Source organism: Neovison vison, chromosome 12 (genome assembly GCF_020171115.1).
Source record: "Neovison vison isolate M4711 chromosome 12, ASM_NN_V1, whole genome shotgun sequence".
NCBI classification, from domain to species: domain Eukaryota; kingdom Metazoa; phylum Chordata; class Mammalia; order Carnivora; family Mustelidae; genus Neogale; species Neogale vison.
Genome location: NC_058102.1, coordinates 46,107,559 through 46,124,522, shown reverse-complemented (window position 1 = coordinate 46,124,522; position 16,964 = coordinate 46,107,559). Strand labels below are relative to the sequence as shown.

Genomic DNA, 16,964 nt, shown 5'->3' with positions numbered 1-16,964 from the left:
GCAGGAAAAGCTTTCAAGGTTAAATAGTTAAATGCATAAAGTGGAAGAATATAATCTTCTACCCAACTTTCTTTGGTTTTAGAGAAAAATCAATCAAAAAAAAAAATCAATCAGCCTCTTTTTGATTTAATGAAAAACACTAGACAAGTGGGTTTCGTTCCTGACTGCACCCAACAGCACCAACTCGCCAAATATGCACCATCTGGTAGGCACACAGTGGGGCCTCAAAACATGGTTTTATTTTGACTAAGCATTATACAAAAGTACAAGATGTACAAATTTGCCTGCCTGCTATTTCAAGGGGGTTGCTGCTCTGCCTCAAACAGTTAGACTAAATTGTGGCTATAACAACAGATTTGTGGAAGTTTATATGTGTGTGTGTGTGTGTGTGTGTGTGTGATTAACCAATTTTCTACCAAGTGCAAACCATGGACTAGAGATGAGAAAAAAAAAAAAAGTGCAAGGTCTTTTCTTTGTATTTGGTCACACTGATAGCGAATATAAGAAAGCCTGTCACTAAGCAAATCATTCAAACTACAATTGGGAAATACTTTCTAAACACTGGGTCTTGAGAATGAGGAAATAGTAATGCAAATCTATGTGTTCACTGTCCTTAAAACAGAACAGAACCTATCCTGTCATGAATGAAAAAGTCACAAAACTGTTTTTATAGGAAAGCAGGTTAGGATCTAGTTACAGTGAAAATCCAGATCTCCTACTTCAACCCTTTCCCACCACAGTGTGAAAAGTGAATAAAGACAGCAACATTTTTTAGAAAGTTAACTTATATTAAAAATATTTTGTTTATAAACAATTTTAATACTACAAAGTAGTATTTCAATACAAAGCAGTTCAAATATTAACTGTTCTTTAAACTGTTAAACTTTATTATAAATTAAAATTTCTTTACAAAAAAATTGCACATAATATTTGACCACTCTTAGGTTCTGATGCACTGGCATTTGCAATAGTTTCTTTAATCTTCAAGTTAAACAGTCTCGGCAAGGAGTCCAGAACGTAGAAAGGGCAATTAACAACCCTGTTAGAGCATTCAAGTGCAACTAGCAGACTTGTGGCCATGGCAGTTACACTTTCCTTAAGATGGACTGCTTAAGTTTTAAATCCTGAAATGAAGAATCTCAAAAGGTTTAAAGAAGAACTAAAAGGGACTGCCTGCATTTTACTGTAAACACAGCCCTGGAAATTAAATCCCAAACAAGAATCTCTCAGGCATCAGAGAGTGTCAAGTGAATCAGGAATAGCACAACGTAAAGAAAGGGGAAAAGTAAAAAATAAAAACAAAAACAAAGCAAAATTAAAATAAATGTCAGTCACTTTGAGGAACTATACTTACGTACATGATGTTATGAGAATCTGGCAGGGCCCAGAAGTAGGCCAAACAGGAAGTTCATTTATCCAACCGAAGAGGGTCATGTTCATTGCTTCCGGTTTTGAGAATAGTATATTGTAGGGGACTTGATATGATCAGTAATGCTTGTCTGCCTTACGCAGACCTTAGCCAGGGATCAGCCTAATCTTGAAGGATCATTCAAATAATTTTGGCAATTATTATAAGGACTTAGAACTGACTGCACCCAGTGTTCAGTGATTCTTGCTTTCTGTTTTGTAACTGTTTAAATTTAAGAGCTCATTTAGGCTGACTCCAATCTCTTGGCACTTGGAAACTAGTTTTCTCAGGTTATCAGTTTTACCTCCTTCTGATGCTTCAAACAAGAGTTGCTGTAAAAGACAGGGAAGCACAGAAGTAAGACTTAGCTAGATTTTGAGCATCACCACATCAATGGATATGGCACATGCAGAAAATTTATAGGAAAACTTCAAGATGAAATAAAAGATAAAAAGCATTACATCTTTCCACAGTGATGCACAAAGAGGTAACTTCTGTAAGGCTCTCTGATATAAACGGTGGACCTATAAGATAGATATATACATAATTCCATCAGGAAACATGATGAAAAACACCTTTATAATCCTAATTATTTAACTGGGACCTCATAATATACAAAACAGGTTTTCAAGTTTCCAAACATTTAGGTTCTTAGCATGTAAATGTTTTTGTTTTAATCCTTTCAAACTGAAAGTCAACAAAAGAGGCCGAACAGCTTAAAAATAAAAATGACCCATCTGATAAATCAATCATAGCTTACCTCTCTTTGTCCCTTTAGAACAATCTCAGCAGCAATGGCTCTAAGAAGAAAAAAGGAATATAGAAAAGGGAAAAGAAAAATTTATATATCTTTGAATGACATGAGATACTACCACTGGCAGAATACTGACTGTGGGAATCTGAGTACAAAACTTCCTGAAAGTAACAGGCTAAACTTCCAAGGAGGGTAACCTATAGTGAAAAGAAAAATTCAACAATTTTTATCAACTTTACAAGAATTAAGCAGACCAGTGTTTTGAACATAGATAACGTTCATGAAAAATACTCATAATTACTAGTAAAAGCACCTGACACTAATAATACCTTTAAAAGAAAGAGTACATCAGACTATAAGAGGGGGAAAACCCCCGCATTTAAGAAAAAAGATGGTCTTAAAATGTGCATAATGATTTGTTTGATAACAATACTGTTATCTAAATGTTCTGCTTCAAAAAAATTAAAACTCCATCCACTCTGCTTTTAGAAGCAACTGTTAATGAGCATCCCCTTACTCTCAGGAGAAAAGCTCAGCAAGTGCCAAAAATAAATCTAAATTAGAGTAGAGATCTGTCCAGGAAAAAAAAAAAAAAACAGATGTCATTTCAGATTTACCTGTCTGGAGCAAACCTTACAAATAAAAGCAAAAGCTATAAAAACATGTACATGATTGCTGCATTACATTTTCCAGGTGGCCAGGCATGTTGGAATATTATATGTAAACATCTTGGCTTGAAGTTTCAGAATCTGAACATTGCTTTCTTCCCATTCATGTTGAAGTAGCCTGCAAAGTACATTCAGGAAAATGAACAAAGCATTGCAAGTGTAGGGAACTCCAAATGTGCTCTATGAGCAGAATGTCTGCTGAGGTTTAAGTTTTGAACAGTTTAATTCCCTCAAGGTCATTCAGAAAGGGTTTGTAGAATGCCTCTTACAAAAACTGCCCTGGGACAGGAATAGGCAAACTATCAAGATGCCCAGTCAAGGCCCATGCCACATTCAACAAACTAAAATAGGTCCGTATATTCCCATTAAAGCATTCACTCCATGTGCTTCCCACCGCACAAATTTTTGAAAATAATGATATGTTATGTTGATATGTTAATACAATTTCCTTGTATTTTTCTTTACTAAACAGAGTAAATGTGAAATGTTTCTTGGATTAAAATGTAAGTACACTGACTAATTATTAAGTTCTCTATTCTGGGGGGTGGGGGGAGAAAAAGAGAAGAATGACCACAAGGAAAAAACTATCAGAACACAGGAGAGCTATACCATCAAAACCAACAATTAAACAACTTGTATTCCTAAATGCCTATCCTAGTCATAATAGTCAAAATATGACATTTTCAGGTTTTCATGTTTTACCAAAAGTGATGCTTTATTTATTTATTTTTAAAGATTTTATTTATTGGGGCGCCTGGGTGGCTTAGTGGGTTAAAGCCTCCGCCTTCGGCTCAGGTCATAATCTCAGAGTTCTGGGATGGAGCCCCACATTGGGCTCTCTGCTCAGCAGGGAGCCTGCTTCCTCCTCTCTCTCTGCCTGCCTCTCTGCCTACTTGTAACCTCTGTCTGTCAAATAAATAAATAAATAAAGATTTTATTTATTTACTTGACAGGGAGAGAGCATGCTAGAGCACGAGCCAGGGGAGGGGCAGAGGGAGAGGAAGAAGTAGACTCCCTGCTCACAGGGCTCAATCCCAGGACCCTGAGATCATGACCTGAGCCAAAGGCAGATGTTTAACTAAGCCGCCACGCAGGGGCCCCAAAGGTGATGCTCTGTAATAGAAATTTCCACATTAGCTTCTGCAGACTGGAATGCTTACTAAGAATTTTTATTATGAAACACTATTTTTGCCATAGCCTTAAGCCTTTCCATTTTCTTAATCTCATACCATTTTCCCACATACATGCTAAGCAGAATGTAAATAAAACACAAGGAAATACTTGTATTTTAGGTACCTTATGATCCACAAAACAAACTTAGAAACATAAGACACAACTGATGCAGTGGGAGTGACTGCACAATTAGAAGCCAAAGCATTAGCATGGAGGGTACTGTTCTGAATTAAAATGCTCAATTCTTGAAGGTGAGAGTAAGTTTACTCTGTCAGAGCAAAGAAATGCTCAGAAATCTGTATTTTATTTAATTAATTAACTGACATTTAAAGTAGGCTCAATGCCCAACATAGGGCTTAAACTCTTGATCTCTGAGGATCAAGAGTCACACACTCTCCCAATTGAGCCAGCCAGGTGCCCCCAGGTATCTGTATTTTAAATAGGCATCCCAGGAGACTCTGATGCATAATAATACTCGGCGTGACTGATCTACATGAAAACAAGTCATAGTAACCAAAATATATATAGTTAGCTGCTATCTCCATGAACACTTCATAAACCTTTTAAGTAACACTCCTTTGCTATATAAAACATGATCACTGCTTATAATGCATGTGCCGAGGACAGATGGTGTGTGCTTAGTAAATGCAGATGAACTTTACTTGAATTACATGCCCCTTATAACCTGCAGTTTTCTTTTCCTTTTTTTTTAATTTTTTAATTTTTTATTTTTTATAAACATATAGTATATTTTTATCCCCAGGGGTACAGGTCTGTGAATTGCCCGTAACCTGCAGTTTTCTAAAGTGAGCAGATATTTATACTCTTACATGAACAGCTATATATTGCTCAACAACTCTGAAACTGAAGTAGTATGTATCAATGAGAAAAGGCTAAAGAACAGACAACTCTTATCAAGGTTAAGAATAATTTTATATGAGGAGCTATATACTAGTAGGCTGAGACCAAAAATAATTTTATTTTTTCTTACCTCAGTGCAAGTCCAGAATTAGTTGGCATAATTGAGCAAAACCGTTCCAAGGTTTTGGAATGCTGAGTCTTTGGAACACAGCTCAAATAAAAGAAAATAACCTGTAAAGGTTGGGGGGGGGGAAATGAATGCAACAAAATGTGAAATCCAATTACCTATGTGTTTTAATGAGAAAACCAAAATGGTCTTTAAGACATGAATGTATAAATTATAACAATGTATGATGCTGTGAGTTACAGTTCCTACCATTAATTATATTAGTGACTTTCCAAATATGAATTAGGTAATATGATCTAGTGATGACAGCCATGGACTGAGAACACTGGCAAGAAGCCAGGAGTCCGGGTTTACATTCCTGAGTCTACCTTTACTTGCTGTATAGCTGGGCAAGTCATAGGACTAATAATACCTGCCACATCTTGCTCATGGAATGCCCGTGTGTAAATGACTTAATGTCCATAATGTGGTTTGAGATCCTGGGATAAAGAATGGCATAGAAGTACAAAGCATAATTGGTTATCCCAAATGCAACAAAACCATCCCACCAAAAAAGAAAATAAAACACATTTATGTTTTAGTCTACATGGAGCTTTAATTGGAGCTCTTAGCCTGCACCACACTGAATGAAAAGTGTCTCTGAAAATAAACAAAACCAAACCTGTGCTTCCCTTCCTGTAAGAAAATAACCTTATAAATACATTAATCATATTCTACTATTAAAAATCGAAACTGTGTAATTTCAGTGTATAGCCAATATTCACCTGACAAAACAGTAACCAAAAGAAGTAGCTACACTGTACATTATGGAATTTTTCATTGAGTAAATTTTCCAACTAATCAAGAAAAACATTACTGATACTATAATTACTTCTTTCGATCTTTCTTCTTTAATAAGTCTTAAACCTTAACATCTCTTCAATTTTACTTTAACGTTAAATGTTCTTAAATATAATAATCAATATGCACATTTTATCTTAACTTAAAGGGTTCTGTTCCTAGATTTAAGTCCTAAGTAGGAAACATAGTCAAGAATAACATTAGATGCTACAAAAGTGGTCCTAAGAAAAGCTCTCTTGATATAAAAAATAGTTTTGCTGTCATTTTTAAAGTCCCTTTGAAAATATCAAAAGAAAAAAAGTTTAAGTTCTTACCCTATTATGAAATTCATAGTTGGACCAGTAATCAGCACTGCTAAAAGGAATGGGGTATCGGGCAGGGACTGTAACCAAACATCTATTCACTAAATCAGTAAAAAATTTGAACTCTTGGACTTTGTTTCTGGATCCAGCAGCTCTATTATTGGCAAAGACAAGATAACTGCCAAAAGAAAAATATTGTAATTTAGAATAATTAAGGCAGTGTTTTTCTCCGAAAGCTGATCACCCCTTTCCCCACCATATCCCTTTATTCCCAAATCCCATTCTTATTAAGAGGAACTAAACTTACTCCATCCAAATCTTCTGCACTATATCAGATCTCATGGCCACCCCTAATGCTGCCTCATATGCCTCCACTGTCTCTTTAATACTTGATTGAAGAGGATGACAAAGGCTGTTCAAAAAATGAAGGAAAACATTGTATGTCTGCAGCTCAATTCAATTAGGTAAAGGAATGACAAAAGTATTATTTTAAACATTACAGGTATTACTACAATGGAATCCTTCTTTTGAGGTTTCTTCTTTAATAATGTATAAACCTTAGCATCCCTTCAATTTTGCTTCAATGACTTTAACATCAAATTAGTTTTAATATAGTGTAACTCAGTAATAAATAATAAATACAAGTCTAATATGCAGTATTTCTCTCCACAGCAGATAATGTCTCACCAGTAAATCAGCCACAAATAAGGAACTTGGTAGTTGAACATCTCATCATCAAAATTCCCTTTACATAAACGGGCTGGAATGTCAAGTGGTCCTGGTATATTTAAAAGATACCTGAAAACAAAACAAAACAAACCCCCTCTGTTTGAAATTATGTCTATGCACACATGGATTACTAATACTTAAGAAAAACAAAAACAAAACAAAACAAAAACACCTCTGCTTCAACTTAAATGTTTTTTTAAATATTTTGAGTCTTGAGATTTTGTATTCACATGTATACCATACTGCTTTGGTCACATCTCTAGCATCACACAATTTATTATTTTATACTTACATGAGTAACTCCTTTTCAAAAATGAATTTATTCTATCCCCCAAATTAAACAAACCCCATAATCATCTAATTAAATCTAATTAAAAACAGAGAACACCAAATGGGATTACCATGTCTCTAAAACTTTCCCACAACATCTATACTTTCTCACAAAAAAAATTGTTCTTTAAGAGCTTGACGAAACTTGACATCTGAAAACAATCTCTTTCTCAAATACATACATACACATACATACCATTATAGTTTTCATTTTAGATATGATATCGAAGTATATTCTGTAACATACTGGTCCACAGGCACTTGTCAGAAGAGGTCCATGACCAAATAAGATTGAGAAATACTGAAAATTACAGCCCTCTCTTAAAAAGCCACAGTAGGCTATTTAATAGGATATTAAAGTCTCTATGAAGTCAATCAGTAATCTATTTGACTCTCACTAATTAAGATTTCTCCCTAATATATCTGAGTTTGTGTGTACAACATTTACTAACATCTGCAGGAACCATGAGCTAATCACTTAACTTCTAAAGATACTAGATTTGTCACCTGCAAAATGATATGAGATGACTTCAAATCTAATCAATGAAGGACTCCATCCCTAGGCTAACTTCAGTAAAATGAAAAAAATCCCAAAGTTAACTTTTGTAGCTATCTACTAAAATTTGAAATGACTTGAGATGCATGAAAATTACCTTATCTAGTTTTTTTTTTAAAGATATATTTATTTATTTGACAGAGAGAGAATGCAAGGTGGAAAGGACGAACAGCAGAGGGAGGGAGAGAAGCAGACTCTACCCTACATGTAGAGCTTATCACAGGACTCCGTCTCACAACCCAGAGTCAGACGGTCTAACCACTGACACACCCATACACCTCTCCTCTCTATCCTTACAGTAAATGTTACACGGGAAATGACAGAATCCAACTCTAGATAAATACTACAATACATACTAGGTTCTAAGCATCTTGCTTTACAGTTTCTACTTATGAAGTTGAAAAAAAGTTTTTTTTTTAACCCTAGTAAAAGCACTGACCAGCACCATTAATAAACTTTGGCTATATTTATAAATTTTTTTTAAAAATATGTATCAGTAAGAAATATGACAATGCTAAAAACTCTCTCACCTATCGCCATTCTCATTCTCCAATAATTGACTCAAAAAATATTTCCTAAATTAACAGAAAAAGCACACTCTGTATGAATAAGGTCTTCAGTATTGTCTAAATAAACTAAGCACAAGATACTCTCTTTTTGTCAACTCTTAGTACACTGTGAATTATGACTATTCCCATGAAAATCTGAATAAAGCAGTGACTTAGTAAACAATGAGAAGATTATATGGAAGCACCCCATTTCCAAATTCTCACTGACAGTTATTTAGTCTGCTTCATTAAGCTGACATCAAGAAGATCTGAAGATCTTTGATTAGTTACCACAGTAGAGACTGGCAGCATCTTTTAAGCTAAACCAATTACCTCCATGCCGAAGGGATGACCAGAACCAGCAAAGTCTGTAAAAAGGTCAGCTTTGGATCTGTCCTGTGCCCAAGTTTGGGACATTAAAGCACTCTAATTTAAACAGGGACAAAGTCAGCATGGGGAAGCTGAACAATCTCTAAGTTTCTTACAGAATAGTTTAATTCTTCTCCATTAATCTGTATTTTAAATTGTTCTTTTGTAATTAACTTTAAGGTATTAACCAAGATGTTAGAGAGCAAAAAGAATTTCAGAAACAGTACTAAAATCACTATGTCAATAAACTGGTTATCATTAAGGACAGACATAAAGACTCAAGTCTAGGAAAAAACAGTGACTCCCAACTTTTGCCGAATCTAAACTAAAACTGAATGTTTGTAAAATATTCTAGGGTAGATGGATTATCAAATTAACAAAATGTGAACTGCTTCTGTTTTTATGTAATACTGATACACTGTGGGGTAGGCTGAGTGAGCACCTAAATTAAGAAAACTATTTCTAAATATTAGACTTGCATATATAAAACCAAAATGTTATCTGTACTATTTTCTACAGTAAAAATTTTGGGGAGATATTCAGCGTAGGCCATTTTTTTTTCCTTTAATTTTTAAAAAAAGATTTTATTTACTTATTTGAGAGAGAATCAACCACCAAGAGAGAGCATCAGCAGGGGGAGGAGCAGAGAGAGAGGCAGAATGCCCACCGAGTAGAGCCTGAGGCGGAGCTCAGTCCCCTCCAGGGTCATGACTTGAGCCAAAGGCAAACGTTTAACATAGACTAAGTCACCCAGGTGCCCCAGGGCCTTCCTTCTACTAGTTCTTCCTAACGTAAAAAAGTAAAGTATGTAATGATAAAGTATTTTCCTTTTGATGCTGTTTTACCTGGAATCAGCAGACTATGCCTATTTTTATAAATAAGGTTTGTGGGGGTTTTTTTGTTTTGTTTTGAATAAATAAGCTTTTATTAGAATACAGCCATGCTCATTCATTTATATGTTGTCTCTGGCTACTTTCTTCCTAAAACAGCATAGGTGATGGTCAGTTATAGACCATATCGCTGGCAAGCCTGAAAGATTTACTATCTGGCCCTTAAGTGAAAAAGTTTGCTGATGCCTACAGGAAGATGGGAAGAAGGAAAGAGAACCCTCCCCCCCACGCCCAAATAATTCTTTACGACTTTCTGTGGCCTCTGGCCTCTTCTTGTTGTTCTTTCGTTAGAGTAAGAACTCACAACCAAACAAAGGCAGTAAACACAGAGCTTTACATAAGTTACTGAGAAAATGATGCCCAGAAAAGACTGCTTGAAAACTTCTCACTCTGTATTTCAAAGGCTAGAGTGGTTCTCTTCAGACTTAAAAAAGGTAAAACATGTATTATTTACATCCATTTGAGGTCAACAATCAAATTAAAATTCATTTTTTTCAAAACTCACTTGAGATTGTCTCAGATAATTCATTGCTATAGTATTAAGTGCTAAAATTAACAATAACAATGAATTAAAAGCAGAATGAGTCACCATGATGTTAATATAAGCCTTCTTCCTTTGTCAGTGCCTTTAATCCAAAGAATGTAAAGCATATTACATCTTTTCTGTTTTTATTCAGTTCTACTGCCCTCATAACAGTTCTGTAAGAGTTTTCAAGTATTTTTTTTACATTAGTCTAAAATGTAATCCTCCCACCAAAAAAAAAAAAAAAAATCTGTAATCTTTCCACTAAACTATACTGTCCCTTTCTTCTATAAAATCAAGAGTTCAGGGGTGCCTGGGTGGCTCAGTCACTGGGTGTCTGCCCTCAGCTCAGGTCATGATCCCAGGGTCTTAGGATCGAGCCCCACATCAAGCTCCCTGCTTGGCAGGAAGCCTGCTTCTCCCTCTCCCAGTCCCCCTGCTTGTGTTCCCTTTCTCGCTGTGTCTCTCTCTCTCAAATAAATAAACAAAATCTTTAAAAAAAAAAAGTCAAGAGTTCAACAAACTTACCGAAACAGATCCAAGTTACTATACTTCTCAAACCCAGGTTTAAAGAAGGATGCAATAAATTTCCGCAAAAATGGAAGAAGATTATCTCCTTGATTCTATTTCAAAAAGAGAAATGAAGGATACACATTAATGTGACTTACAATGTTTAATTAAATCTTTCAAGGGAGGAAAAAGCCCTTAACTGCCCCTACTGATTAAATTAAGTTTCTCTAATAGATGGGGGTAGAGATAACTTCTATATTCTGATCTCCAATTAAATCCAATCAACCATTAAACAGTTTAACACCCAATATGCCACATCTAACAAATGTCTAATAAGCTTCTATTCCATGTTTAGCACTGGTGCTAGGTTTGTTGGGGGCTCTCAATCTGATTAAGACATGGTCCTAGCCCTCACAAAGTCCTTATTACAGTATATAAAGCAGCTACAAATAAAACTACGAAGCCACAGAATAAGTACAATGGCAGAACTATGCACAGAGTATTTCTAGCAAAGAGAGAAGGAATACCTAACACAGTCTCCAAAGGGAAAAAGACTAGGAAAAGCTTCCTAGAGAGGCTGATGTCTGAAACATCGTGAAGAATGAATAAGAAAATGTGAAACACAAAAAAATATTTAAGAATTATGAGGCTTTTTTACCTGTAAGATGAAGAATTTGCACATATGATAAAAAACCTCTGCATTCTGAGGATTTCTTTCAAATGCAGTAAGCCACACTGCCCTGGCTTTATCATGCTGATTTGTTTGCAAATATAAAGCAACAAGGGCTTCCAACAATTGGCAGTTCATGGGACAGGTTTCCAATAAACATTTACAAAGCTCCACTGCAGCCTCGTACCTTAGTAAGAAAAAAGCAGGTCTAAACACATGAGAAAAAAATCATTTTTAACACACGGTTAACTGCTTGCCGATTAAGTTTTACCTCTCTAGAAGCTGGTGCAGAGCAATCATGTTTGTGTAAAGTGGAACGCAGACCTCTACTCTCTCCTCAACAGTAAGGCTCTCATCTGTGCAAGCTTTCACGGCATCTATCGAAAAACATCACAATAACAGAAATCAAACATAAAACGAATTATGTGACTATGTTATTTCAATTCTAAGAGACCAATGAAATATGGTGGCCTACCCTTTCCTTTTGTCTGACTATCATCTTACTATCTTTACTGAACTCAATCTTTACTGAACTTACTTATTACCCGAAGGAGGTATTTTCAGGTATCTCCAAACTCCCTAAAACTCAATCTCTTACCTTCACATTCCCAGCAATAAAACCATGCTATGTAAGCTCTCACATGGATCAACATTTTCACTTAAAAAGTGTCTCTGCATTTACCTAAATGCCTTAAAAATGATCTCAAAAAAGAAAATCAATGATTTCTCTTCATCTTTCTTTCACCCAATTCAAGAGGCCCTGCTTTCTGTTCTACAGCCATTTAAATGTCTGCCCCTAAACTAGATCCTTCAAAACACTCTTTTCCCCTTGTAAAATCCCCACTCTGCATCTCAGAAAGTGGGCCACTGTTTCACCAAACAACTGTCACCATGTTCTCCTTGCTCAGTGGTATCAAGATTGCCCAGATTTATGGAGTTTAAAAGTGAATGTCAATCTGAAACTGCACTTCTGACGTTCACTTATAAAAATCATCTAAATAAACCTAAAGGCCCAGCTCTCCATTTATTTGACTAGCATTTGATAATGTTCTTCTTCTTCATGTCCTCTTGGTCTCATTCATTGACTCCTCTCTTTCAACTTCTTACTGCTATATTCTTAAATGCCTGTTACCTCAGAGAAAATATCTCACTGCTTCAACTATGGAATGATTTCTTACAAAAGCATATTAAAAACTGTAAAGCATTTTTTTTTTAAAGATTTTATTTATTTGACAGAGAGAAATCACAAGTAGATGGAGAGGCAGGCAGAGAGAGAGAGAGGGAAGCAGGCTCCCTGCTGAGCAGAGAGCCCGATGCAGGACTCGATCCCAGGACCCTGAGATCATGACCTGAGCGGAAGGCAGCGGCTTAACCCACTGAGCCACCCAGGCGCCCCTGTAAAGCATTTTTTAATACAATAACTCCTATGTTAGTAATTTTCAAATCATTTCTCTATCCATAATCACCCACTAAAGGTCCAAGGTCCACTTATCTCCTCTGCAAACAAGCATTTCCACTTGGATGACCAATTACCACAAATACTACTCCTACTACCAAAATCAATCTTCCCAAATTTACTTGTGTTCTATCCATACACTTTCTTTTTCTAAGTCTCAAAACCCTGAAATCATCTTTGACTATTTCTTCTCTTCTTCCCTGACATTTAATCAGTCCCCACATCTCTATGTGATAAACTCCAAATAGCTCCAATAAATAGTCCCTCTTTCCTGGTTACTTTTTTTGTGCTTCACTTTTGGCCATCAGCTTCTGGCTGTTTTCATACCTTTGCGATCATTCCTCTTCAGCACATTCTCCCTTTCTTCAAGAACCACCCACCATCAACAAGTCTACCACTTAACAAAGTTCTTGAAAATCTGGTTATCATTCTACTTAACAAGCTTAATTCCTACTATTCTCCAGCATAAACTCTAACTTTGGTAAGGACTCTCCCTTCTCCTAATCTCCCTTCAAGTCCACTGTACCAATTTCTATGTTGCTTTTTGTTTACTTAGCTCCTCTACCAGGAATATCCTTCATTTCCTTCCTTTCTTCACTGGTTTATTCAATACATATTTACTAAGCACTTAGTATGCTGCCAGACATTATAGGTCCTTGGGACATACAGATGTAAGTAAGACAAGGATTCCATCTTTAAGCAAGCCAAATATGTCACATCAGAGTCAAGCTTCAAAGTCCAGCTCCAAGTCCTAATTCTTCTATGAAGAATTCCTTCATCATGCCAACCTACAATAACCTCTTTCCTTTGAGTTTATGACCTGTACAATATAATTCTATAAATAACAGATCTTTGTTTCTTCTGTAAGCACAGAATTTAGACTATATACCAATACAGTTACATGGTCTCATAATTTAATAATTATATCAAATGTATAGATTTTATCTTCTGAATAGGCTATATACTTCCTACAAAGAGAAAATAGGCTTTATACCTTACTGTTTTCTAGTTATTAGAAAAGATAAGATATAATCTTTTAATGTTCAGCTTGATACACTGCTTTAAAAAAACTACCTGGTTCTCTAATTCAATCAACTCATTAAACCTATAGAATCTCTATTACCTACATATTTAGCTAGTATCTTTTACCATAATCAGAAAAATTATGTAATGCAGCACAGTTCCTGGCTTTCATATATGCCAAATGTCTAATAACTTATATGACTCAATTCCTAATCATCATCTTTTTTGATCCTTCATCTTCCAAGCACTTACATAATAATGTGTCAAACTACAACTTGTAATATATACATACAGATTTGTTTCATTTAATTACGAAGACTCGCAGTAAGGGATAAGCTGATGTTCTAAATAACTTATATCCATTTACACTTACCTTCAAAAACTGCTAACAACATGTCAGGATTAGTCTTCACATCTTGAACTGCTTGCCATGGCATTACAAATGATTCTGTGTTAACGATTCTTGAAGGATTGGCATTAGATGGATCATAAAATTTTGAAGGGAGAACGTTGAATTCAATAAGATGTACGTAGGCCAGCCATGCCAAACATCGATCACTTGTTTTAAGATATTCAGCTACTATTCCACTATTAGCTGATTTCAAAGCATTCTAGGTAAAATGAAAAAATAATCTGTCTTTTTAAAAATAATGACTCCTATTTCTCCTAAGATTCAAATGTGAAGGCAAAGAAGAATACAAACTTCCTATTTCTTTGGAGTGCTTCTTAAATACCTAAGTCAAAATAGTGACAGTCAACAATTTTTTTAATAAAAAAAACTCGACATGTCAATACCAGATTTTTACTGTGCTAAGATTTATAATAAAATTTGTGGAAAGAATTCAACTTATTTGTACATTTTAAGTGTCTTGACATTCAAAATCTAGTAAGATAAAAAGAAAAGAGTGAAACGAACAAACCAAAAAAGGCCCCGATACCCTCAGAGGAGATTTTCAGTATAGATTAATTATTTTCCCATATGTCTAAATATTGAAGTTTATTCTGGTGGGTACTTTTCGTATGTTATTTTCATTTAAACCTCATGAACACTCTTAAAAACGCATTATCTCCACTAAGCAAATGAAAAACAGTCATAAACTGACCCAACTTACTAGTAAATGGCAAAACAAGGATTCAAATCTAAAGTCTGGGTTCTTATTAAACAATGCTAACCTATAGTGTTTCAGACCTCTACAAAACTCTCAAAGTGTAACTAAAGGCTGTAACAAATGTTTACCTGTAAAACTGCAAGTGCACTCTGGCATCTTCCAGTAAATATGTGGAGCTGAACTCTAAACAAGAGGGCCTCTAAGAGCTGAAAGGACAGAATATCTGATGCTTCCCGCTTGGCTGCTCCCATCAGAAACTCCACCATTCTTTCACAGACGTAATCCTTTTCTTCAAAGGTGCTTTCTAGGTGGAGAAACTGACCAAAGAGGTTTCATATAATTATATTTCATAAAAATAAATTGTAAAGCTACAGATTTTCCACATTTCATTAGATGTTTTATTAAATCTTCAATTTCTGCAAAAAGGATAATTATAAATATGTAGAAACCCATCTTCCTGGGGCATCTGTCTGGTGCCTCAATCCGTAGAGCATGAGACTCCTGATTTTGGGGTCATGAGTTCAAACCTCATGTTGGGCACAGAGCTCCACTTAAAACAACACACATCTTCCAGTACTATAACCCGTATTTCCCTTTCTACAAGTTGGAAAATAGACTCCACTGAAACTAAAATAATACAGATGTATTCTTAGAATAACCCTGAAGCAATTTCATCTCTCCTTTCCTTGACTCATCAAATAAATGGCAGTAAGACCACGACAGATTTTCTAAAGTACAGGTTTATGATCACATACAATTTATATTGCTTAAGTGTATGAACATATACAAATTAGATATATGTGGCAAAACAAAAGAGCCTAAGAAATTAAGAGGTCCTTTATAGACCAAACAACTTTGAGGAAAAACATTATACCCTATAAAATCTTCCGAGGATCACTGGCATTAACTATGGCACAAGGCTCCAGGTAAAAAATCAAGCACCTTTCACTTCCATACCTGAGTTAGGAGAGTAAGAGAGTGGCAAGTTCATTCAGTAAGGAATACCATGTTATCCAAATCTATCGGTTCTGAATTTCAGTTAGCAAGTAAATGATGGATCTGACAGTAACAGATTAGCTAAATCTTATGGTTGTTGAGTTTGGCTGGCAAAAGTTCAGATATTAATGAATACTTGTTTTACAAGTAGATTAATTATAATTTTATGTTTAAGCATGGGTAGGAAACACCCCATTATCTCAGAAAATAAAGAAGAAACGGTTTTTTTCACCAAATCTTTGTATCTTGGCAAGTTCAATATTAGTATGGGTTATAGATTATTTTCATAAGTAATGAGAACAGATAATAAAAACAAAATGTTTCTCAACATTCATGAAAATGTTATATAAACATAAGAAACTTTAAAAAAAAAATTCTTTTCATGTGCTTTACAAGAAACAATTCACTTAACTTTCACCCAAACTTTAAAACTGCCTCTGAGTAGGTAAGTATAGAATGTTTTAAAATATTTATAAAGTTAACAAGAAAAATTACTTCTTCACTAAATATTTTCTTCTTGTTTATTCTGAATTTAATCCTGACTCAGGAGTGGTTTTGAGGTTATGGGACAATGAAAAATTATTACATCTATGTACAGATTAAGCATATGACTTAAGTTACATATCAATACTTAAGATGATCCAAAGAATTATAAATACACACATACACACACACAGAACTATGTTATCTTTTCTACTCACAGTCCAAAAACTCTGATAATCGGGAGCATATTCAACAGCTGTTTCACACATTTCCTGCACCTCTTCCTTGGTTCCTCTTTTTGAAAATAATCTGAGGTAATGACACCAAATCTCTGGATTGTCTTTGTTGTTTTCCAAAGCTCGAGCCAGAACATTTAAAGCAGAATCCAAGGACTCTGAACAAAGCCTGTATGTTTAAAAGAAGAAACAAGAACATTTTTTTTTAATGTTTTAAAATACTCTTAAATCAGGCTGATATTATGTAATGAGTCCATTTTAAAGTTCTATTTCTACTGGAACCTACTGAGGAGCTAGAATCGCCTATGACAAAAACAGATTAGGATTTTAAAATCACATCAGTCCATAAAGGGTTCTAATTTCCCACAGACCTATCAATTCCTTTTTAAGTTGATATTCAGTG

At 35.1% G+C, this 16,964-nt stretch overlaps 1 protein-coding gene across 2 annotated transcripts in view; it reads right to left on the bottom strand.

The window, feature by feature from the left end:
- Positions 1-864: 864 nt before the first annotated feature.
- ZFC3H1 (zinc finger C3H1-type containing) overlaps positions 865-16,964 on the bottom strand; it is a 51,750-nt gene continuing 35,650 nt past the window's right edge. For both annotated transcript variants that reach the window (XM_044227911.1, XM_044227912.1), the window contains exons 22-35: positions 16,544-16,730; positions 14,975-15,163; positions 14,111-14,348; positions 11,530-11,635; positions 11,247-11,445; positions 10,607-10,701; positions 6,821-6,931; positions 6,441-6,545; positions 6,146-6,311; positions 4,995-5,095; positions 2,847-2,948; positions 2,169-2,208; positions 1,870-1,932; positions 865-1,740 (exon numbers count right to left, since the gene is read on the bottom strand). In XM_044227911.1, coding sequence (XP_044083846.1) covers positions 1,603-1,740; positions 1,870-1,932; positions 2,169-2,208; positions 2,847-2,948; positions 4,995-5,095; positions 6,146-6,311; positions 6,441-6,545; positions 6,821-6,931; positions 10,607-10,701; positions 11,247-11,445; positions 11,530-11,635; positions 14,111-14,348; positions 14,975-15,163; positions 16,544-16,730 — 1,840 coding nt within the window. In that variant the 3' untranslated portion in view covers positions 865-1,602. The remainder of the gene's footprint in view (positions 1,741-1,869; positions 1,933-2,168; positions 2,209-2,846; positions 2,949-4,994; positions 5,096-6,145; positions 6,312-6,440; positions 6,546-6,820; positions 6,932-10,606; positions 10,702-11,246; positions 11,446-11,529; positions 11,636-14,110; positions 14,349-14,974; positions 15,164-16,543; positions 16,731-16,964) is intronic.